The following is a 25791-nucleotide window of genomic DNA, read 5'->3' as shown; positions in this document are numbered from 1 at the left end:
GTGCATTATTTATTTTTCGAAATGTTGCAATGCAAACATTTTTTATGAAACAAAATAAGGTTGTTGCAAAAAAAAAAATAGTCGCTGTATCTATCAATCTATCTATCCAGTTTCTTTAGATTTTTTTCACATTTTCATGCATATATATATTTTTTCAAATAGTTGTCCATATACACACATGTGTAAATATATATATATACACACACACACATATATATATACATGGTTGTCTATGGACAACTATCTAAAAACATGTGTATATAATACATTTAGAACATAAATATACAATATTAAAATGCATTACAATAAATAAAATGCTGAAATTCTAAACAATGACATAAGAATATATGTGAAATATAAATATTTATTATATATATTATATATATATATATATAATATGCACATATTTTCTTTTTTAATTGTTTGTGTAGATATACATGAATGTGTATATGTATAAAACACAGATTAAATTAATATCTTGTAAAATCTTTATGCGTACACGCGTTTTTACATATATATAAACATAGAAGCAGAAAGATATATCGATATAGATATAGATAATATTATAATAAAAATTCTAATGTAAAATTAATAATAAAACGATTATCTCATAAAATGGTAGCTCATAATTATACGGGGAAAAAAAATTCTTAAACATTTAAGAAATACACATACATCTCTGTAATACCGTAATCACGATTTTATTAATTTATTATTATTTGAACTCTGAGTATAATTTAGAAGTTACGAACATTGGTGGGAAACATTCTCCCGTGTATTGGAAGGTTTTAAGGCTAAGTCTCTCAGTAATTAAATCCGCTGTAGTTTGATTTTCTCAATTTCTGATCAACAGGGAATTGTGTGGAATAACAGGAATTATCTCGATGGAAATAAAATAAAATTCCTGTTCCTTTTTTTACTTCTTCCAAATCTCCCTAGCTGTACGTGTGTACACCTACACTCACATATAATCAAGCACACACTCTATCCATATCCAGGATTACACTTCTTGTGATTTTTTTTCTGTTTTTAAATCTATTTCATTTCCTGAATATATATATATATATATATATAATCTAAAAACAAATACATAAATATATATATATATATATATAAAGATATATATATATATATATATATATAAAATATATACACACACATATATATTTATATGTATATATATATATATACACACACACATATATTTATATGTATATAAATATATATATATATATATATATATATATATATATATACAGATAGATAGATAGACAGACAGACAGACAGATAGATAGACAGACAGACAGATAGACAGACAGACAGATAGATAGATAGACAGACAGACAGACAGACAGATAGACAGACAGATAGATAGACAGACAGACAGATAGATAGATAGATAGACAGACAGTTGGAATAACCCCCCTATCAGTGTCTGGGTGTCTGCCATTAACATTTGAGGGGTGCACATCATGCAGTGTTGTATATTTTCTCACCCTCCCCCTCCTCCCCCACCCACCCCCATTGTTGTAGTTCTGTGATCACACATTAATACACAGGAATCCTTTTTTATTTTTTTGTTTCCTGCCAGAGCATTCTTTAAACACAAAGATGACAGTGTGTGACAAAAATACCCATTCTCTGTATTTAATCCCCCATCATACACCAGGACCTGCAAGATTCGGCATTTAAAGGGAAAAGAAAGATGGCGGCTGAGAAAAGGCTGCTCTTAAAGCAGTCATGAAGAAATGCAATAAATTCCTTGTTGTTTTATGAAAATTTACAACTTTGTGCTAGAAGTTTATGAGTGGCTGGGTCCTGGGATTGGCCAGGGCCGGTCATGTGGACTTGTAGCCGTGAACATGAACTTTTATCATTTCCCATGTGGGTAGATTGCAGTAGTCTCTCGGTCACCGCACCTTGGGTAGGATCAGTGTCTCCTTCAGGGCTCCTGGCTGTGTCCTGGATGTGGGGATAAAGTGCAGCTCTGAAGGCTGGAGAGGAATCGTTTTCATGGAGGAGACTGCAGGAAGGTGGAGGAGAGCAATGGAGGAGCCCAGGAGCTGCAGACAGAGGACAGCATTGCTCAAACAGGGAACAAGCTCCATTTTGCAGACAAATGACAGAAATCTAAAAGCAATCACAAGACAGAAGAAAAAAAAACATGGATTTCAGCCTGGGACAATCTGTCAGCTTAAAATAACCTGCAAAGGTAAAGAAACATGGCATTCTTCTATCTGCTCGCCTAATAACACCCTGTGCTGCCTTGCATGAACATAGCACACATACCTGTTATCAATGTCTATGCAGTATTTGGGGAGAACATGCTAATAGGGGGGAGAGAATATTATATGGATTTTTCATTTTACCTGTGCTGTTGTTTGTATTTTATGTATGTACATATTATGTTAAAGAAGTAGAATGCAACATATGTATTTATATATATTTATAAAACTATACTATGTGACATGGCTAGATTAGATAAATTTGATAGATTAGATAGATTAGATAGATTAGATAGATAGATAGATAGATAGGGAAAGTTGGAGACATGGATAGACAGACAGACAGGCAGACAGACAAAGATGGGAGGAGATAAGGAAATGTTAAAACAGAGAGTTTTTCTTTATTGTCATTAAAGACAGATTGTGTACAGACTTGCTGCTGGTTGGTTTTGGAACACGGTACTTTTTACAGGTAAAGCCATGTAGTGTTGTGCTTGTGAAAGGTGAGTGTACATACATAGGGTGTTGTTTCAGTAGCGTGAGATGAATACAAATCTAGGAATGGCGCAGTTTAAAGCGCAGGAGGGTCACATCTCCCACACTCTGCATACCTTGAGTCTTAATTATATCTCACAATCTACAACATACATACACACATTAATATATCTATTAATATACATTATAATACACACACATATATACACATACACAAACACACACACAACACACAAAGACCACACGCACACAAATACATGCACATGTATGATTTTATATATAACATTACACACAGACAAAGTAAAACAGCATAGAAATGTACATGTATTTTCATACAAACGCGCTACCGTGCACATATTTCCATATAGACAAATATGCATGAGATCACGTACATAACAGTGTTTATCTGTTTTGGATTGTGGTTTTTGTTGGTTTGGTTTGGTTTAGTTTTTTATTTTATTGTTAATTTTTTTATTTTTTTTGCAGTTCATGGCTTGGCAAACAACTACTTTTTTTTTCTTTTCTACCTATTTATGTAGACCTATGAATATTGATGTGTTTATATAAAAATGTGTAAATGTATGTCAAAAGTCATACTTACTGTAATATGTCTTAGTACTAATAATTTAGCCTTCTGTTTATAGAACAGAGTGTTGAAGTGTGGCAACATTCTGACCAAGTATCTGATTTGAAAAAGCTTCCAGTGCCAATGAACTGGGTACACATTTTTTTCAATGTGGGCTATTTTATTCTGAATTTTCCTGGTTGGTTCTCAGGACACCAGGTCTCATTGTTTTATGTATAAATTATATTATACCATATTAGCCATTGCATATATTTAACGATTAAAATAACATTTTTGAAGGCATCAGAAGTATGAATAATGAAACCACTTGAAGAATTGCTTATAGACACGCTGACAGTATTTATTGATTTAAAACAATTTGTACAATGTGTGCTTTGTTTACTGTGAAAAAGGGCGCTTCATTATTTCCCTGTTTTATTTCCCAATGAAAACTATTGAGTAGACATTTTTTTTTTGTTAAACCTCTCTGATGTTGCTGAGCAAGTTCAAAATATGTAATTTGCTGCCATCTACCGTCTGGCAGTTGAAATCACCTCATAAGTGCTCAAGTGCAGTTATTTGCAGGTTTGGAAATAAACAATTGGCCCCAAAGAAAACTTTTTTTTCACTTAATACAGACTCTATAGTCCTGTCTACAAAAAATAATAAAACCTCGATAGATAAAGTTACAGTTGTTTCCATTAAAGTTATTCATTAATGGGCAGATTTTACCATTCAAATTACTAAACAATATTGATTATGTACACATTTTCATGTTAAAATGTCAAGTAGTTGTATAAGTATAAATATTGTATAAACAGGTTTTGTTAATATTATTTTATTAGTATTTATGATAAAGGTTGTAGGAAAATATTACAGAAAACCATTGAAATTGAAATTACTTTCTCAATGTAAATGTTAAATGGATTATATATTAATAATCATTATACTTGTAATCTTATTTATTAAGTACGAAATTACCTAGTTAATTATAGAAACGGGATCATAGTGATATAAAAAATATTTACTGTATTAATAATATATAAAATGTATAATATAATAATATATTTAATATGTAATATAATAATATAATAATATATTATATTAATATTATTTTATTATATTATATATAATAAAATTATATTTATTATAAATATATATATATATAATAAAGCGAATTTAAGACATATTTTAAAGGCTGAGGAGTCGATGTCACTAATAAATAAGCGATAGAATATAATTATAGAAAATTGTATTTTACTTACAAAATAAGATACGATTTAACAGCAAAGTAAATATTTCATCGCACTCCTTGAAAGTCTGTTAAAACAATAACCAAGAACAGACACACATGAGTCTCAGGCCTGTTTTAGCGGAATGTCCTTTGCTGTAAAATTACAAAGCATTTAAAAGTGAGTTTTATGACAGCAATAAGGTCCTGAAGTGAGAAAGCCTGCTGGGTGCTCACTTAATTTGCTTCTAAAGATTCCAACAGAGACCTGGAAAGTCTGCAATCTGTGGTTGAGCACTGTGTTTGTTTGCTTGTTCCAGGGAAAAGTATCAGGAAATGCTTTTATTTCCGTTCACTGAAGCACAAAAATGCTTTGATACTTTAAAAAAAGAAAAAAGAAAAAAAAAGCATCTAAAGAATCTAAATGTTTTTGAGCTGAGTAACAATCTGCCAGTTATTCTTAAACAAATAACATTATTTTCAGAATGGTTCTGCATCGTTTAGATAGCTGATTTAAATAAAGACTTTGTATATATATATATATGTATTTATTTTTATTTTATTTTTTCTTTAACTATTGAGTTTGGATTATAAATAAATAAATATAAATAAATAAATATATATATATATAGTTAAAGCAGAGATTGCATACACACACATACACACACACACACACGCACAGAGTAGAGAGAGAGAAAGCGAAATAGTTCTCACCTTCTTGATTAAATTAAGAAAATAACCGTTTAAAAGAGCTTGCTAAAATAAACTATTCGGTTTACTGCTCCTATGTGTTCTCCTATAATACATTCATTTTCACAGGGGGAATTGGCATTAATGAATGAATTAATGAATGAATTAATAGGATATTGTAAAATTGTTACCATTTTCACTCCTGCAGACAGGCAGACAAGAGCAATTTACAATCCATTTTCCTGGACAGTACAAAGAATTACAAAGTGTTACTTGTTATATAATTTGTATAATTCGCTGTAGCCAGTCTCCTCCTCTTACTGCCCTGGGATTTCAGGAAAGAGTACATTCAGTTTTAGTCACTGGACTGGATTTTCAGTAAGTGGAAATAAAGGCGATCCCGGTAATGGATGCAATATATCGTATAAAGTGGTTCTTTTTTTTTTTTTTTTCGCGCTGAGAAGGTGAGAATCGGTTGATGTTCCATTCGCACAATCGGCAGGGGAAAGTAGCAGATCGGAGAGAAAGTCCACATTTTTCATCCGAAAAAAAAAAATCGCTTTTATATTCCCTGAATAAATCTTCATTTTATCACAAGCCCAAAATATCATATTCTTTCACCAAAAACCGCTCACCCCTGAAACAAAAGACAAATAGCAAGGATTATATTGATGGCTAAATTTAACAGCCTTAAATCACTATTGTTAAATAAAGTCATTTATTGATATATCGATCACAGTTATCCCTTACAGTCACTGAATAAGGAATAAATTGGTCTGCCTCTGTTATATACATGCGTGTAATAGTAATAATAATAATATTAATAAAGATAATAATAATAATATAAAATAGTTATTAATGCTCCATATTAGACTTAATGGCACCTTAATTAACTTTCCAGCAAACCCCCAAACCCCTCCACCCCTTTCTAAATGTATGAATCAGATGCCAAACGGCCACGTTAATTATCCCCCCCCCCCCCCCCCCTCAATTGGGGACAGTAAAACGCTTTAACAATAAAGAAATATCTAACTACCAATTGTAGCGTAAAAGTAAATAAATACATTTTATACATATTTTATAAGAGGGAGAGATACATAAATCAAAGTGCTAGTAATAAAAATATAAAATACAAATATAATAATGTGTGGCTATATAATATACAGATGGCCTTCTCTTGTATGATGAAAGCGTTATCCCCGATTCACAAGTAATAAATATAAAGGGGGACGTGTACCAGAGTCCATTTCTCGTTTTAAAACCTTAAGATTTAAGAGGATCAATAATCACGTTATGCAGCCCTTGACCTAAACGTAGAGCGTTTTGTAGTGTAAAGTGTCATGTATAGATTTTACCCACACTACAAAACAAATGCCCACAGACTGTGGGAGGAATGGGTGATAGAGGGGCATAGACTCAGTCCAGGCAGTGCTCTGCACTTGGTATTGAGAGGACCCTGTGTTGGTGGCGTGTCCAGTCTGCGTACATTTTTCTACACTATTCTATGCTATTTATTAACCCATAAGCCTTAAGAAAAACACACAATGTTGCAACCTGAATCCCCCCAAGATATCAGATTTCAGATTTCTGCCTCACACCTTTGTAATGGAATTATGTTTTTATCCATGAATTGCTTATTTGTGGAAGTGTTTGGTGATTTCTGTTAGTTGCTTTGTTAAGAATGATGGAAGAATTCCAAAACTTTCCATTTTATCACACATTTTCTATGTTGATCTATGTTTTGAAACCTGCAATCAAATCTTTATTTTCAAAGTGATCTGTTGTACAGTCAGCAGTATTTATATATATATATATATACATATATTTTTATTATTTTATTTTTGGGGACTTTTTTTGTTTGTTTGTTGTTTTTTGTTGTTTGTTGTTTTTTTCCCTGTGTTTCTTTAGAAAGGCTGGTGGATTGTTCACAGGGTCCCTGGTGTAATGCAAGCCCCTCTAGGGTGCTATTTCGCAATATCAGGCTCTTGCTATTGGTCAGTATCTGATCATATGCTACAATTTCTTTCTGTCCCTCACTGGCACCCGGCCACCCCCCTTCAGCTAAAACCCAATCTCCGATAAACTACTAATAGCTAAACCACTTGGACTATAAAACACAACAAATCATAAAGCCAGGAAGCTCGCTGCCTCCTCCCAATGAGTTCTTATTTTGTCAATTCCACTTTCCCGGTAACTCTGCCTGCTGGCCAGGAATCCTTCCTAGGTCAAATCCCCTTATATTCCTCAGGCTATGCGGACCCTTTAAGACACTATCCTGCAGGCTATGGAGCCACTGGAGTCCAGGACAAGGGCTATGGCTCATCTCCCTATTACCAGCCAGCTAATGGAGCTTACAGCAGGACAGCAGCCTGTGACTATGGAGCAGCTGGGTCACTTTACAGGGACAAGGACCCTGGCTGCTCACTGTCCTCCCTGGATGAGCAGAGCCACTACAGCCAAGAGCAGCGCAAACCGGACTGTGCGCACAGCAAGACGCTATTTGACGAGCAGGAAGACGCAAAGTGCTCCACGCCAGTCTACCCCTGGATGCAGAGGATGAACTCTTGTAACAGTAAGTTCTCTCTCATTCTCTGTTTTTGGGGGATTTAGAGCTTCTCACACTCCTGCCTTCTACCCTTCTACAAAGTACAGGCTGGGAAGTCATAAATCACAGAACTCCAACCAAATGTACATTTCTGGTTGAAAGCATGCATGGAGGAGCTTAGCAAGCCCCCTTCTTCTCCTTCGCTCTCTCCTCTTTCCAAACTCCTGTCTCTCCCTCCCCTCTCTCCCTTCTCTCTCTCTCTCTCACACATACACACACACACACACACACATACACACAGACTCACATTTATAAAAATGTATCGAATTATGAATTACACACCCATTTATCAAAATCCCTTAACAGTTTTCTCTACTCTCTTCTCGCTTTCAGACACTTATTATGCATAAAGCGCCAACATAGTCTGCAGCGCAGTACAATAACAATGAACACACACACCCACTTTCTTTTTAAACAATTCACCTTCCTGTGCTATATTATTCTGTTATATTCTACTGTCTCTCTAAACCTCTCTGCAGATCCTCTCATCCTTCTCTCTCTCCCTCTTTTTCTCCCTCCTTTATTTCTTTCCCTCTCTGTCTCTCTCTCTCATTCTCTATCATTTGTCTCTGTCTCTCTCATTTATTTTCTCTTCTTGTTACTGTGTAAATAGCAGTAAGTATAGTTGATGTGCACATTAAGGAGCCCTGCTTTACACCATGTAATGTAAGTTTAGTGAAATAAATGCTCCCAGAAGATGGTTTAGCACACACACTTATTGTCAGATTAATATTCCCTGAGCCCTGGAGTGAGGGTCCCGCATTCCAGGATCGGTTGGTTTCTCTACTCGTTTGGACCTGGCGCCCATTAGTCAGGGGATAAAGTGCTGGATCCATTACAGTACAAGACTTCTGGCGATCAATACATTTCATTATCACTAAACGCTGAAACAGTTATTATAACCGGTTGGTGAAACCGAGAAACACCTTGATTCTGGGCAGAACTCAATATTTAGTCCAGACAAGAGCTCAGAGCCCAGAGTCCTCTCCTCCTATTCTGTCTCTGTGTATTATGCAGAAAGTGTCAATCATTTTATATACAGTACACACATATAACATCACTAAAACATTGTGTAGAAAAATGTGCATGCAATTATATTCTAAAAAACCCCACCTATTTATATATATGGGGGTGAGAGGGAAGGACAGAGTATGAGAGATGGGGGGGGGGGGGGGGGTGGAGAATGTGAAGGAAAAATGGATGGATGGATGGATGGATGAATACAACACAGAAACAGGTAGAATCTATGTACAAATTGGCACAAATTGAGGGAAACATTAAACACAGTAACACACAAAACATGTAATTAAACAATGTGTGTGTGTGTGCGTGTGTGTGTGTCTGTGTGTATATTTATACATATGTGTGTGTATTGAACAATGTAGTATGTGTTCACACATACCAGAGGTACACATACAGCATGTTGAATGAAAATCCCCCATATTATAGTATATCTCTATCTCTCCCCACTTATGTGTGTATATATTCCTGTCTGGGGACTTAACAAATCTATTTATTCTGTTAGAAGATGCACATATACTATAATATCATTCTTATAGACAGGCCGTGAACTCCTACCTTTAAATACAAAATATTTTAAGCAAATGCCTCTACACCTTCACTGTCACCCGATAAACAGATTCTAGAGATAAATACATAAATGAATCCATATTCTGGAAGGGCATAGTGTGTGAAAATAATATTTTTTTTAACGATCTCTTCTTGCAGCTTCGGTATTTGGGCCCAGTGGAAGGAGAGGCCGGCAGACCTACACCAGATATCAGACCCTGGAGCTGGAGAAAGAGTTTCATTTTAACCGATACCTGACCCGAAGGCGCAGGATCGAGATCGCTCATTCTCTGTGCTTGACCGAGCGTCAGATAAAGATCTGGTTCCAGAACAGGAGAATGAAATGGAAAAAAGAGAGCAAACTTCTCAACTCCTCTCTGCAGAGCACAGGGGAGGAAGAGAAAGCGGCTGAGTGACAGAACGTCTGTCGAAACGTGCTCCACAATCCTTGTTCCTTGAATAAATTATTCTTGCACACAAGACTGGTAAAGAACAAAAAACTAGTGACACAGATTCTATGTGAAACATAAACATTCTACTACCTATATGTCTGACTACTAGTCAGAATCCTTGATAGACTTTTGAATATGCATAATCATATGTATGTATCTATATAAGTATATAAATACATACATGTATATATATGTCTGTATATATGCATATACATGTATTTACACACATATATATATATTAATAAAAAGCACTCGATCTTCAAGAGTCTTGTGTACCAACCATGCACGATTTGAAGGTTCTATATTCTTTCTTTTATTTCTATGTCTACTGAAAGTACTTATATATATATTGCCTAGGATCAAATTGTGAATTGCTATATTTTGTTATTTTTTTGAATGTGGTTGTTTGTGATTTCTATTTGTAGTTTGTATGAGAAAAAAAAAAAAACGTTTATTATATTGTCCATTGTTAGTTGATAATATACTGAGTGGAACCGAAAGACATCCATGGGATTTGGTATCTTTATTGTTCTAAGTGTACTGTTATACTGGAAGCACAAACTGTCTGTATTTTTTAAAGCACACGGCCTATGGGGGATTTAAACTGACCAAACATCCGTTCTGATTAAAAAAAAAAAAACGAAAAAAAAAAAATAATAAAAAAATAAACTGGCTGTGTTCTGCACTTTCCCAACATTAAAATGAAAGGTATCACAAATGGAAAAATTACCCATATATTTTACTAGCACAGCGTCTGCACATCTCACTAATTCAATTTTCTGCTGTTCTAAGGACGCAGACTGTCTGGGATATTTCATTAAATGTTGCTGGAATTAAACTTGTGACTTATTTTCTCTGTATATTTGGGACTGGGTATTTAGATCTGATTTTATCTGCTGTATAATAAAATATTTGCATTTCCCCGAGAAATATGTAATTTATTTGCCATTGTTTGGAAATTAAAACTCATTAGGAGATTCGAATCTTTTTTATCATTGCATGGAAAAATTGCTATTTAATTAGTCTAAAAAAAAGCGTCGGTATTCGATTATGTATGACAAATACACACGTAATAACAATGAGAATGATGATAATAATAACTCAAATATTTATTGTCCAGTGTTTCTCTCAATAAGCTAAGTAAAACGATTGCAATTTTTTAAATATAGTTATATAAATTTATGGTTATGACATAACTATTGTAGGTTCTATTAGTACCATTGTATACATAGTGGGGCAGATATAACCCTTTTAATCAGGCCAGGTATTTTTATAAAACCATACACATTACACACATGTAGCTTTAACTTCTGACTATTTTATATATAGCATGCAATGTGCATTGCAATATTTCTGAGCTTCAATTAAATAACCCTTTATAAAAAAAACAAAATATTTATTCTTCACAAAGGCATAACTTGCTAACTCATATTATTGGTTTTCAAGCATATTAGGATTTTTATTTAAATAGTTAAGGGTACTGTGTAAGAAAAAAGCATCGATTCAATTCCATTGCTGAAATAGGGTTAATGCAATTTTCTTGCAGACACATATATTTTAATATTTATTTTATACATATTAACGTTTCGTTATTAAGATACTTTATATATGTGTGTGTAAAAAAAAAAAAAAAAATATATATATATATATATATATTTTAAGAAACCTATAATTTGTTGAGGGGGAGGGGAGGGGGGCAATGAGCTATTTTTTTGGGTGTGTACCCAGAAGAAGTTCCCCGTTTCTCCGGTAGGTGTCGCGCTCTGACAACATGCAGAGAGCTTCTTCCCTGAGATTTTTTTTGGAAGCCGTACATTGACTCGGGCCTAACGATTCTCAGATCGTCATTATTTGTAACCATAGAGCATGAATTACCTCTTGAGGTCATCAGTGAGAATTTACGACTGGTCAACAAAAGCACGTGATTTCCAAACGCACCCACACCCCCATATTTGGCCGCATACATAGCAAAAACGAAGTACAGTGCATTGCTATAATTCATTAATACATCATAAATCGTGAGGCACGGGGTGATCCACAAATCAAGCCTCCAAAATCACCCAAATGAGTTCCTACTTTGTGAACTCGTTCTCAGGGCGCTATTCTAATGGCCCCGACTACCATGTGTTAAATTATGGGACTGGCAACAGCAATGTGAACGGCTCTTACAGGGAGACAGGCAGCATGCATTCCACCTCTTATGGTTACAACTACAATGGAATGGACCTCAGCGTCAGCCGGGGAGCAGCTTCCAGCAGCCACTATGGGGATAGCTCGGGAGGGTTCCCAGCCCAGGAGAACAGATTCAGAGCAGCTTCCAGCTGCCCCCTCTCCTCCCCAGAGTCCCAGAGCCATGGGGGGAAGAGTGAGCCTACCCCCTCAGACCCTGCCAGCTCTAGTACCCACTTCACAGAGGTTGAGGAGACCAGTGCTTCTTCAGAAACCGAGGAAGCCACCCCAAGAACCAGCAGCAGCACCAGCAGCACATCAAGGGCACAGCCAGAGAGTAGTCCATCAGGAGGAGCCAGTGCAGACGGACAAACTCCACAGATATTTCCTTGGATGAGGAAACTGCACATCAGTCACGGTACGGCTGCTTTTTGTATTTTCTCATTTTCCGGGGCAAAGGCGATAAAAAGTCCTGAATTTGGGTTTTATTTTTTTCTCGAAGTGTCCATTTTGCACAGAACCATTTAAAGAATGAGGGGTTCAGGCAAGGTGAGACAAGATTGCAACACAACGTTCTAAAGCCAGTGACGTAAAATAGGATAGAACACGGCGGGTTTAATATCAAGGGATATAATATAGCATTATATGGAATTAGTATAATAAATAAAATGGGCTGAATTTAATATATACCACGTAATAAATTAAAACTGTACTAAAAAATGATGTATATATATATATATATATATATATATATATATATATATGTGTGTGTGTGTGTGTGTAAAATAGATACATAAAAATAGATAGACAGATAGATAGACAGACAGACAGACAGACAGACAGAAAGATAGACAGGCAGACAGACAGACAGACAGGCAAGCTGGCAGACAGATATAATTTAACACTGCTCAAACTAGACAGACAACACAATGAGCTATAAAGTCGTGATTCATAATGTAATCTTAAAAAAACAACAACAAACACTTGAGATGTAAATTAATGATAAAATGTATCGTGATTTGTATTTTCATTTTTTTCTAAAAATAAAATATCAGGGAAGTTAGTAATACTGTTTAATGTCATGTACATATCATCAAGCACATTATTCCATGAAATAAAATATAGATATATAACAGTTGATGCTATGCTGTGTGATTTTTATTAAAGCGTGTATAATAATGTATAATAATGAAAATGAAACACAGATTATACATGTCTGTGAAGAATCTGTAGAGTAGGCTAAAAGATGTAAATAAAAAAATAAAATGCAATAATAGCCAATATGGTAGCTACACTGTACAAAGTTAAGGGGTGCTCTCCTAATTGCAGTGTTTTAGACACAGTCCATACAGGTGTGTGGGTGGAGGAACTCAAAGGTTACAATGGGATTGTGCCACTAATAACCCAGAACGTTGTCCCCCCATGATGCAGATATGACAGGTCCTGATGGGAAACGGGCGAGAACAGCCTACACCCGTTACCAGACCCTGGAGCTGGAGAAAGAGTTCCACTTTAATAGGTACCTGACCAGAAGAAGGAGAATCGAGATAGCCCATGCCCTGTGCCTGTCTGAGCGTCAGATCAAAATCTGGTTCCAGAACAGGAGGATGAAATGGAAAAAAGATAACAAATTAAAAAGCATGAGTTTGGCTACCACAGCCAGTGCCTTCCAGCCCTGAAGGGCCAGTAGTTCCCTCACTGGACTATACCCAGGGCTCCTACATAGGGCACTTGTTTGGTCACCTCTTGGCATGTCGGTATTATGGACACAATGAGGTGGGGTATTATTTTTTTCCAAGTGGATTGTTCCCCATTTTTTTTTCTCATATCTTGTTGCATCCAATGCTCTCAATTCCGGTGTTGTCCTAAATGTTTGTGACCGTGACATAATGCTGCTTTGGAGAACATCGCATGTTTATAAAAGCTCTTATATGGTATAACTTAATTTATAATTGCTAATAATAAAAAAAAAAGTGATGTTTTACATTTACAGGTCTGGGTAATTTCTGTGTCAGGCCAGGTAGGCTATCAATGCACTAAAACAAGGCTCCTGAGTTGTGTTATATCAATGTGAAGTCTGTGTTTATGGGTTATTATTTTTTATTTTGATATATATATTTTTATTATTATAATAATAATTATTATTATTTTAATTGTTGTTTTTAGACTTTTAGGCAGAATATGTTCGGCCTGATTGTGTTTACTATCTTCTTCTTGTAAGGTTAGCCTAATGATGGTGTGATATATGTTGGGGGATGGGGGGGGGGGGGGGGGGGAGTGAATGACTTGTTATGTAAAGGTACCTGTCACTTTTGGCTGCCTGAAGATATGCCATTTTTTTGTAATTGTTTGTAGAAATAATTAAACATCTCTCCTGATATATAAAAAAACAACAACCTGGTCTCTCTCTTTCTTTACAATATACATATTTGTACAGACATTTTTATATGTGTTTAACGTTATAATTGTGCTAACTGTGAAGATACATAGAATCAAAAACAAACATAAAACATTCTTAAAACACATTTAAAGCACGAACGATCCTGATTAATAAATTAATGATATTATGCTATGTAGAAAGAAAAGTCTGCCTGGATAATCAAGGGGTAAGTGGCCTAGGAGGAATCTCCTAGCTTTGTATAAAATCTTTCCTCCATACAATGCAGAGATATCACATCAATGAACCTCCCAAGTGAACAGAAACACATTAAGATCTGGTAACATTTAAGACAATTATGATATTGTTTCAAGAACGAAAGTTGAAAAACTTACCCCCAGTCTGCACAGTTTGGGCCCTTCTAGGAGACTTTAAAAGCTGGCTGAACACACTTCCATTTGCTATTTTTGTAGAAGCAAACTAAACCCCAAGTAGGTATGACATTTACATGTCAAATGGGTTCGTTTTTATCTAGAAGTTAGATCGTAAAAATCGCCCAGACCTCAGACAGATACCCCCTCACTGGCTCTCAAAAGTCACGTGAGGTCCATAAAGTTAGGTTTATGGTTTTAGGGAGTTGACATTGTACAATATATTTCACATTCTCCGGAATGTTAAGTGACAGTTTTACTGGCTTACTAGGGACGCTGTGAGTTAGTATTTTAGCAGATGAGCTGGTGGAAGCCATATCAGACTGTGCAGGTTTCCTACCTACTGCAGAAGACGAAAGGATCTGCAATAAAAGTAAGTATTCTATCTATATTCTTAACCATATACTTTTAAAGTCTCTCATTCTAGGGTGTTTCCTACAAGCACAGGGCTTAATGGGAGAGCTCATAGTCACTTTATGTGTTAGCAGAGAGAACCAAACGTTAGACAATATTCTTAGAATATAAGAACAGCAAGGGTTTCAGAACATAACGTTGACAGGTGTTACCATTCGTGTAGATCATGTGGGGACCTGCATATGTGTGACCTTTCAAAGCTTACAGGGAGGGTATTTCTTTTAACGTATAGATTGCAACTAAAGAACATGTAATCATTAGGATGTCTTAAATGGTGTGGTGTGTTAGCATTGTTATATTGGCAAATGAATTCACAAGGAAAAACGTGCAAAATAGAAAAAAAAGAGGTGCAGTTTTTGTAAAAAAAAAACCAGATTGACTTTGTAAAGGCTACAAACTAACTGAAAACATAAAACAAAGAAAATATGGGTGAATACTGTCAGAACCTCTTTTTCTCTATTCTATGCATACACAAAGATAGATAGATAGATAGATAGATAGATAGATAGACGACAGAGAGAAAGAGAGAGATAGATACTCAGGGTGAGAAAGAAAATGACATCAACAGACAGACAGACAGATAGACATATATATATATAGATAGAGAAATAGATAGATAGATAGATAGATAGATAGATATAAAATAAGAATATACGTTTCAACCTTCAGTTAATTTCTTATCAATCTTCCTTTTATCACTCTTTGAAACACCCTTTGATCTCCATAACAACAAAAGTCTATGGTTTCTGGAATACCTATCTATTTACACAATATTACGTCTTTCTGTGTTCACAGTATTTCAGAACTGTAAACACACACACACACACAAACATATTCTTTTTTTCCCCTTATATATATATATATGTATATTTTTTTCTTTTAGTAAAACGCAGACTGGTATAACTTTTAAACACATATTCTACAAGGTGCCTCTGTTTCCAATGTTTAGCCTGCAGACATAACATCTGGTCCAGGCTCCGAATTTTATTTCCAAAAACCAGTTTTCTTTGCTGTCACGCGAAATGGATTTTGTAGCGAATTACAGATGACAAATCATCCGAAGGTCATTTAGCGAGTCATATTACACTGGGCTGTGTAAGGAGACTAAAAGCTAAACTTACTTCAAAATTATAGGTTGCAAAATTATATGTTATAAAAGTGTGTGTGTGTGTGTGTGTGTGTGTGTGTGCGTGTGTGTGTGTGTGTGTGTGTGTGTGGATATGGAGAGAAAGAGACAGACAGGTAGAGATAGAGAGCGGATATTACACACACACACACACACACTTTCTATTTATTATTTTTATTTTTCAATATATGCATATTTGTAGGCCTGTGGCCTTGTATAGGGCTGCGGGGTGGGGTCATTCACAGGGGTAGTGCAGGCTGTGCCCACTCCCCTTGCAGCAGAAAGTTGTGTGGGTGTTTTTTTTACTCTTGCAGGAAGATGAGGTGTTACAGAGTAAACAGGAAGGCTGGGATATGTCTGTGCAGACAGAGAATTTTCACTGAGTTTTAAACTGGTTTCCTCTATTTTTTATAGTTTAAAAAAATATATATATAAGATAAATAGGTGTTAACTTTGCAGCTGAAATAACTTAAAAGTCTGCCAAACTGCAAGCTATCCTCTCAGATTCAAGGCCCACGGTTTACAGCTGTGTGTGTGTGTGTGTGTGTGTAGCACAATTAAACTGCTAAACACACACAATGCACGTGTATGGGCGTATTGCTGTCTAAATGATCGCCCTTAATTTCATGCTATATAATTAGTGTATATGATTGTGTGTGTGTGTGTGTTTGTGTGTATGCATTTCAAACAATGTTATATTCACATTATGTGTGTCGGTTTGTGCAGATTGTATTTTATGATATTATTCAGTGTGATCATATTGGTGTGTACATTTACATTATTTAAACTATTTTAATATGTGTGTGTGTGTGTGTTTTTGTTACATTAGTTTAGACAAACTATATCACACATATATTCTGCAAAAAATATATTCTATTTTACTGTCATTCGTTTTCATACAAATAAATATATGAACTAAGTGTGTATAAGAGAACGATGCTGACTTAATTTATCTAAACGCTAAATATGTGCATTTAGTGTCTTCTGTCAGTGACTCAGTGTGTAACAGGATTGATCCATCATTTACATCTATAATTTGATCACTTTTCCAAGCCTGGACGTGTTTTATTGGTAGATCGATGGAAATCCAAATTTGTAACATTTGTTAAATACAAGATTATCCATTTCAATAGTTAGTAAGCTTAATGCAACAAAGAAACACACACACACACACAACTAAGCACGCAAACACACGTATAAATATAACTTAATCCATATTATATAATAGATCCCTATCTCTAAATAATATAGAAATTGGTTTGAAAATTTAAGACAAGGGGGGAAAAAAGATTTGCTCGCCAAACGAATTCACAATGTCTCATTAGCACTGCGTCAAACGAGCCTGCATTAAAAATTCGCACTGCGTCACTGACTTGCTCTGCAGCACCATTACTGCACTTTTACCCTCTCAGAATTTCATTAGTATTCTTGAACCCTTGTTCACCTTTGCTACAATGTTGCTGGAATTAACATTTTCAATAATTGCCAATGTGTGTGTGTGTGTGTGTGTGTTTTCTGTGTGTGTGTTGTTGTTTTTTTTTTTAACATTTCTCTCCTTAACGCAATAGAACTTTGTGAAACCAAATGTGTGGCATGTTTTATTTGGCTGTAAGTGAAGTGATTGAAACCTGGTAAACGATTTAATTAGGAATATCAAATGAAAAGCAAACGGGGGCTCGAATGATTTGAAAAAGCACAGCTATTCTAAACGATTAAATCGCCATTTTAGCAGGATAATGGGGTTTGCATGCTGAATGGAAGAAGCGGTGCACACAAGCTATTAATTATTCATGTATAAGGATCATTGAGAGGTCAGCAGACTAGTGCAGAACAGAGCACCAAGCCTGGGCTGTGCCTCCTCTGCTGGGCATCTCACCCCACCCGGGTCACTCTCAAGTCAGGTTTATGGCTCATTCATTTAGCTTATTTTTCTTCCTATAAGACAATTTTAGATTTCACATGTTTTCTGCACAGTGCTTTGTATTTCTTTGTATTTATTATTTTAAAATCGCCTTCAAAACCAATGCTAGGCAATATTTCATTGTAAAGAATAACTGAACCTATTAGTCAAAGCAAAAATAGTTTTTTTTTACATAAAAAAAACTTTGATACACATATTTGAATGTAATTTTGAAGATATTCTAAGGGATATTGGTGGCCTGTAGTACCATTGACTGAACAGCAGAGCCCGCTTTAGACCAAGCTCATGGCCCTATGCCTTATATACTATACACGTAGCATATAGCCATCTTTTTCAGGTACACATAAATGTATCTCCATATAGATCCTCCTAAGATAGAAACTCATAGTAATACCCAAGTACATATTATATTGCTGGATAATGAACATGTATAATTAAGGATATCGATAATATAGATACCCGAGAAGTGGAACTTCTTGTCTACAAGCTTGCAATCTAAACGTTTTAAACCTTAGCCCATAAAGTATATACTCTTTAATTCGTTTGCAGTATACCCATTTATAGCAGGGTACTTATATCCCGTATATAATAAATTCAGCACTAGATCAAATGGACATTTGGTTAAGAATCAAAATAATCCAATTTAATTTAAGAACAAATATAACATACTCGCCAATATTTTAGAATATCGAGTTGTTTTCGTTCCCAGATTTTCTACAAATGTACAGTATTGTATTCCCAGTAAGCTAGTTAGTGTGATCCCTGCAGCCTGTCTGTTGAAACCAGAGAGAAGCCTGCCAGAGGCTTGTTTGCACCTTATTATAGTTCATGGGGTCAAAAAGTGGAAGGTCAAAAGTTTACGCTGTGCCTGACTCACCACTGCAGCGCTATAGATCCATAAGGATTGGAATGGGATTGTGTGCAAGTGTCAGGGGAGAAGCACTCACTTCTGGAGGATTACTAACATACTTTGTGTTTTAGGAGAAGTGGAGTACTATGGTAAGGGGATCAAGGGGAAACTCAATTCTTCTGCCAAACACCTGACATCCCCAGTACTATCTCAGGCGAAGAAAAACATTATTTTATTTTATTTTTCTATATGTAAGTAATTTTAAATAAATAAAATAAATATTTATGTATTTGAAATTACTTAAATGTAAAAAAAGTTTGAGTAAAACATAACTTTAAAAAAAATTAAATTATATATGTATTTATTGTGTGTGTGTCACAGCTATTCATTTAAGTAATTTAAAAAAAGGTACACTTGCATATCACTAACACACCCCAAGGCTTTCTTTAAAAGTAAAGTTTTCTCTCGGAAGTGTAGGTGATGTGCATGAACAAAACAGTAAAAGAATAGATTATGGACATAGATCTGTATAGAAAAGCCTCTAGGAAAGTCACTCGTGTCTGCTTTTAATATATTGCAGGATTTATTCTGATTATTTCTAGTTGTGCTGAGCTAAGAAGCTGCAAAATGCAGAATGTAATTACCGAGTGGGGAAATCTAAGATTTGCTCCAGTTTGACTATTTTGGTCTAATTTTCTTTTTAATTCGGTTCCCACCTAATTGGATTTATATCTTAACTAATATACCCAAATAATACACTTACACAATAATAAGTTATTAAAAGGGACATTCACTAACTATACAAGAGTACATGCTACACAGCCTACTCGCACACAAATGTTTTCTAGAAATAGCCGAACCCAGCAAAATATCCATGTTGACATTTGAGAAATAGTAATCGGGTTACGAAATCTCAAGCCATCTGTTTCCCAGATTCCGAGTTCTAGAACGATAGTGTAAATGTGTGTATGGAATATGGCGAGTCAGACACACACTCTGCCCTAGTTCGGTACCACTCATCCTGTGTGTACCGAGCTCTGAACTTGAAACATTCAGGCCAACATAAGTTCTAAAACTGTCTCAATATCTTCTAGAACTATTTTTAAAGCTCTGCTATTTTGCCAAAAGACGTCTTACAGCTCCACAAACCTCTGCAACATTTTAGTAAATATACCTTTATAATACTTAGGGTTAATATTCTGCTTGGGAAATTGCTGACATAACGTAGGGATTGAAATATTAAGGTATGTGGAGTGAGAGTAAAGGATCTCAAACCTACCTTGTAGAGGTTTAGGTAGGTACCTGTGCAGTGCTACAGAGGCAGAGTCCGTTCTGGAATACGGGACCCATTGGGAATATTCTTTGTGCTGGTACATGTTCAGGCACCAGCATGCAATATTTATTTTTAGGAGAAATCATTAACTAAATATAAAGCTCAAACTTCGCTGGAACCGTGCTGAGTTCAATATGTGTCACTAAATATTCTACACAACAGTGTATGGTGGAAAACACCCTATCAGACAGTGATAAAAATGAATAAATAGATAGATAGATAGATAGATAAAAAAGATAGCTAGATAGAGAGAGAGAGAAAGATAAATAGATAGATAGAGAGAGATAAATAGATAGATAGATAGAGAGAGAGAGAGAGATAAATAGATAGATAGATAGAGAGAGAGAGAGAGAGATAAATAGATAGATAGATAGATGAGAGATAGATAATAATAATAACAAAGTATTTAACCAGGAAAGGTACATTCAGATTACTCTGGTTTCCAAGATAGATAGATAGATAGATAGATAGATAGATAGATAGATAGATAGATATAAAGATAAATAGATAGAGAGGGATAAATAGATAGATAGATAGAGAGAAATAGATAGATAGATAGATAGATAGAGAGAAATAGATAGATAGATACTATATACGAAAATTAGACTACCAACCTAAACTTGCATTAGTATTGTATTGTTTTCTGTAGATGTGAAATCAGTATATCCAGAGGTGTATTAATATATCAGGCAGGGCCCTCCTTTACCTTTTATATAGATCTGTGTATGCATATTGTATACTGTATTTTTCCACAATTACAGCGCTGCAGAATATGTTGGCGCTTTAAAAATGCATATACTAATAACCATGCTACAAATATAATAAGTTGGGCTCATAACACCATGGGTTAGTGACTCCATTCAGGATTGTATTGTTACAGGGTAATTAATCATAAAATATGGTATGCAGAAGAAAGGGAGCTCTCGATACTAGCCAAGGCACTGTACTAGGATAATTAGCAAAATGGAGGAGATATAATGGAAACTAATACAGTTGGGACTAACAGCAGGAACAGCACATAGATTGTAAACAAACACAAAATCATCTATACTAAGGGAAATGTCCAGAGACAGATATCCTGCTGTAATAAACCTGTAGCACAATGGGATGTAAATAGGCAATAGCAAATATTCCTTGCATCTATAAAATATTAATGTATTGCCAATACAAGCAGAAACTAAGTTACCGTTAGACATAGGCATATTGTGGAGTCATTCTATCTATCTATCTATCTATCTATCTATCTGTCTATCTATCTATAATTATATTATTCTACCTATCTGTCTGTCTATCTATCTATCTATCTATCTATTATTCTACCTATCTGTCTGTCTGTCTGTCTATCTTTCTGTCTCTCTATCTATCTATCTATCTATCATTCTATTATTCTACCTATCTGTCTTTCTGTCTGTCTATCTATCTGTCAATCTCTCTGTCTATCTATCTATTATTCTACCTATCTGTCTGTCATTCTGTCTATCTATCTGTCTGTCTCTCTGTCTATCTATCTATCTATCTATCTATCTATCTATTATTCTACCTATCTGTCTGTCTGTCTATCTATATGTCTGTCTCTCTATCTATCTATCATTCTATTATTCTACCTATCCGTCTGTCTGTCTGTCTCTCTGTCTATCTATCTATCTGTCTCTCTATCTAACCATCTAACTCAGAGTTGCATTATAATTAGTATAATCACTTACATTGTATTCTGCTACTTTGAAATATGTACATAATAGTATAATGGACTCACCACTCTGAGATATGACATGTTGCTTGGTTTGTAGCAATTACAGATTTGTAGGTTAATAAGAAATATATAGGAATTTGAAATAATAAAAAGAAGAGCACACTTCTCTAAATGCAGGCAATCAAATATAGGTCCCTTGTGCTAGGGCCTTTAACAAGAATATTTATCAGTATAAGAGAAATCTACCTATCTATCTATCATCTATCTATCTATCTATCTACATGTCTTTCTATCTATCTATCAGTCTATATTTCTCTCTCTCTCTCTCTCTCTCTCCATCTATCTATCTATCTATCTATCTATCTATCTGTCTATCTCTCTCTCTCTCCATCTATCTATCTATCTTTCTATCTATCTATCTATCTATCCGTCTATATTTCTCTCTCTCTCTCCATCTATCTATCTACCTATCTATCTATCTATCTATCTATCTATCAGTCTATATTTCTCTCTCTCTCTCCATCTATCTATCTATCTATCTATTTATCATCTATCTATCTATCTATCTATCATCTATCTATCATCTATCTATCTACATGTCGTTCTATCTATCTATCTATCCGTCTATATTTCTCTCTCTCTCTCTCTCTCTCTCTCTCCATCTATCTATCTATCTATCTATCATCTATCTATCTATCTACATGTCTTTTTATCTATCTATCTATCTATCATCTATCTATCTATCTACATGTCTTTCTATCTATCTATCTCTCTATCTATCAGTCTATATTTCTCTTTATCTCTCTATCTATCTATCTATCTATCTACATGTCTTTCTATCTATCTATCATCTATCTATCAATCATCTATATATCTATCTATCTATCTATCTAAACATGTCTTTCTATCTATCTATCTATATATCTATCTATCTATCTATCTATCATCTATCTATCTATCTACATGTCTTTCTATCTATCTATCTATTATCTATCTATCTATCTATCTATCATCTATCTATATATCTACATGTCTATCTATCTATCTATCTATCTATCTATCTATCTATCTATCAGTCTATATTTATCTCTCTCTCTCTCTCCATCTATCTATCTATCTTTCTATATCTTTCTATCTTTCTATCTATCTGTCTGTCTGTCTATAGTTATTTATCTCTCTCTTTCTCTATCTCTCTTTATCTATCTGTCTATCCATATACAGGGTTATTTATTAAAACGAGAATTCAAAGTGAATTTCACATTTAAGACCAACGTATCTGAACTAAAAGCTCTATTGACTTAGAGAACTTTTCCAGTTCGGCCTTAATATTAGACATTCACTTGGAAGTCCCCTAAAATTCTCACATTAGTGAACAGTCATGATAATAGTAAATCATATGATCAGCAAAATATATGACTTCCGGTGCAATATTAATATCCTAAAAAAGCTGAATGTTTTAAGCCCACGTATCTAATATACAGCCCTGCTTATTATTATTATTATTATTATTATTATTATTATTATTTGTCGTTTAATCGCAGGATCTGCTGGCAATCCTTTGTATACTGCTATAGGTGATCTTATTGTAAAGCCTAATATGCATTCTGTCTAACTCTAGATGAAGAAACGTGGGTGTCCCAGTCTGGATATTCTGTGCTCCCCTGCGTTTTGCTATAGACAGGGACAAGGTCTGAATGACATTGACAAACCTTGGCTCAGTGTAGGACCCTGTAACATAGTGTCAGTATAATTCTCCCGTTCTATTTTTTCCTCTTTCCGAGTACTGATTCAATATCAGGCAACAATTAAAGCGAGCTCAGTGTTGAGAGTGGGAGAGGCTAAGGCAGGGTGAATCGCAGGTCACAGTTTGTAAGTAATATGAAAATGCCATAGGGATTCACACACCACGCCTCGCTGTTTAACAAAGGATGACAAAAGTATGAGATTAATTCACCAAAAAAGGGTGATATCTGCGACAAATCTGATCACAAGGCCTGCCTCTGACCACAGGAAGGAGCAGAGCCCTTTAATTCATTAGACTGGGCTACATTAAAGTTCTAGGGGAAAGAAGGATGAAGAAGACATGGCAGAGAGGTGGGGGCTCCTTGTATACTCTCTTGTGGACACATTTTGTTTTGTATTTCCTTTTTTTTTTTAATGAAGGAGGAAAAGGGGCTCACGACTGGGACTTGCACTGTCCCAGCAAGGTAGGTTAATTTGATTTGGAAAGGGGGTGGGCAATATTGAGCAGGAGTCAAGGATGTTGCAGGAGGTGGGGGGTATAAGAGAGATAAGAACAAAACAGGTTAAAAAAAAAAAAAAAAGGTATATTCGCAGTGACCGCAATGAATGAGAATGTTAAGTAACCCTTTCAGTGCCTGGTAGCAGTGTAGAAAGATCTAAGGAAGTGGGTGGTAGGACAAGTCTCAAGTTAAAACAACAGTGGAGGAAATATTGGATTACTCGGCTTAGTTCCAATTGGGCTATTGTTAGAAAACTACTGGTGAAACCAGTGTGCTAAAAACAACTGGTTGGGTGCCTGTCACTTTAAAATGTGACAGACTGTGGGGTAACTACTGACTTGAGTCAATCCACTGCACGTTACAGGGGCAAAATCCTTGAAAATAAGATTGAATTTTAACTGAGAAAGAAAAGCTATTGTTTCTTGAATAACAAATGGTAATGAAGATAATGTATAGGTCAAGGCCTATCCTTCCATACCATAGCAACTTTGTTGGTGTGTTGGAGGTGAATTTAAGGTGATTGGTATGTGGGGTGTGCACTAAGAAAGTGGCTTATAATGTAATGATTGCTTTGTGATATGTAACATAAAGGTTGCCATCAAGATACCATCAGTGTTTCTAATGTGTTGCTTCACTTTTTCAATAAATACATTCATACATACACACAAACATACGTGCACTTAGACATACATAACTGCAGACACACATGAGCATGCAATCAACAAATACAGACACTGATAAGGACATATCTTTAGACAAAAACACAAATATACACCCATATATGCATACATATACATATACAGGTTCACCCAGCCATGTATTCACACACAGATATGTACCACATGTAAATATATATATATATACATATAAACAAAAACATGCACATAGATATTTGCATTAATTCATAGACTAGATGACCATGTACACAGACATACACCTAAACACATACACATGCATGCACACATAGACATCTACACATAACCACACAGAGGGACATTCATGACATACATATATGTTCACTGGTAGACACACATAGACCTAGGCTTATAAACTTACTTACAGGCAGACATGCACATGTATATATGCAATTAAAAACAAACAAACAAATAAATAAAAATTGCCTTTCTAAGGATTACCATTTACATGTTCTCTCTGTTATATGATCTGTGAAGAAGTGCTTGTGTAAAGAACGATTTCTATGTTCACAGGCACAGAAATATATCACTACCCTGAACCAAATGTTAAGTTTGATGATAGAGACAATGAGTTATATTTGTTTATGATAATAATAATAATAATAATAATATTGGTAGGTTTGAGTACCTATCTCCATCATGTCCATCCCGTCTCCTTCCATACTTTGTATTATGTTGGAGGATTATTACAGATAGTCCCAAGTGTATTA

General features: G+C 35.0%; 3 protein-coding genes across 6 annotated transcripts in view; all 3 read left to right on the top strand.

Moving 5' to 3' along the window:
- The first annotated feature begins 1718 nt into the window (after nucleotides 1–1718).
- Nucleotides 1719–25791, top strand: part of HOXB3 (homeobox B3) — a 51539-nt gene continuing 27466 nt past the window's right edge. The window contains exon 1 of one of the 4 annotated variants that reach the window (XM_063458868.1): nucleotides 1719–2212. The gene's annotated coding sequence lies outside the window, so the exon portion shown is untranslated. Of the gene's footprint in view, nucleotides 2213–15129; nucleotides 15183–24178; nucleotides 24238–24290; nucleotides 24351–25791 lie in introns of those variants that run through there. The other 3 variants (XM_063458869.1, XM_063458871.1, XM_063458870.1) reach the window with 3 other exon arrangements.
- On the top strand, nucleotides 7135–10762 carry HOXB6 (homeobox B6). Its single transcript, XM_063458879.1, has 2 exons — nucleotides 7135–7778; nucleotides 9540–10762. The coding sequence occupies exons 1-2, from the start codon at nucleotides 7364–7366 to the stop codon at nucleotides 9794–9796; spliced, it is 672 nt and encodes a 223-aa protein (XP_063314949.1). The 5' UTR covers nucleotides 7135–7363; the 3' UTR covers nucleotides 9797–10762.
- On the top strand, nucleotides 11591–14083 carry HOXB5 (homeobox B5). Its single transcript, XM_063458877.1, has 2 exons — nucleotides 11591–12419; nucleotides 13433–14083. Exons 1-2 carry the CDS (start codon nucleotides 11897–11899, stop codon nucleotides 13678–13680), a joined length of 771 nt encoding a protein of 256 aa, XP_063314947.1. The 5' UTR covers nucleotides 11591–11896; the 3' UTR covers nucleotides 13681–14083.

Source organism: Pelobates fuscus, chromosome 6 (genome assembly GCF_036172605.1).
Source record: "Pelobates fuscus isolate aPelFus1 chromosome 6, aPelFus1.pri, whole genome shotgun sequence".
Taxonomy (NCBI): domain Eukaryota; kingdom Metazoa; phylum Chordata; class Amphibia; order Anura; family Pelobatidae; genus Pelobates; species Pelobates fuscus.
The sequence above is the reverse complement of the archived record's forward strand: the minus strand, read 5'-3'. Positions and strand labels throughout refer to the sequence as shown.

Bases quoted from the DNA above. Each gene is read 5' to 3' on its own strand.
- HOXB5 (XM_063458877.1), top strand. From the start codon at position 11,897: ATGAGTTCCTACTTTGTGAACTCGTTCTCAGGGCGCTATTCTAATGGC. The intron at 12,420-13,432 runs GTACGGCTGCTT...CCCATGATGCAG, and splicing joins GAAACTGCACATCAGTCACG to ATATGACAGGTCCTGATGGG.
- HOXB6 (XM_063458879.1), top strand. From the start codon at position 7,364: ATGAGTTCTTATTTTGTCAATTCCACTTTCCCGGTAACTCTGCCTGCT. The intron at 7,779-9,539 runs GTAAGTTCTCTC...CTCTTCTTGCAG, and splicing joins GAGGATGAACTCTTGTAACA to CTTCGGTATTTGGGCCCAGT.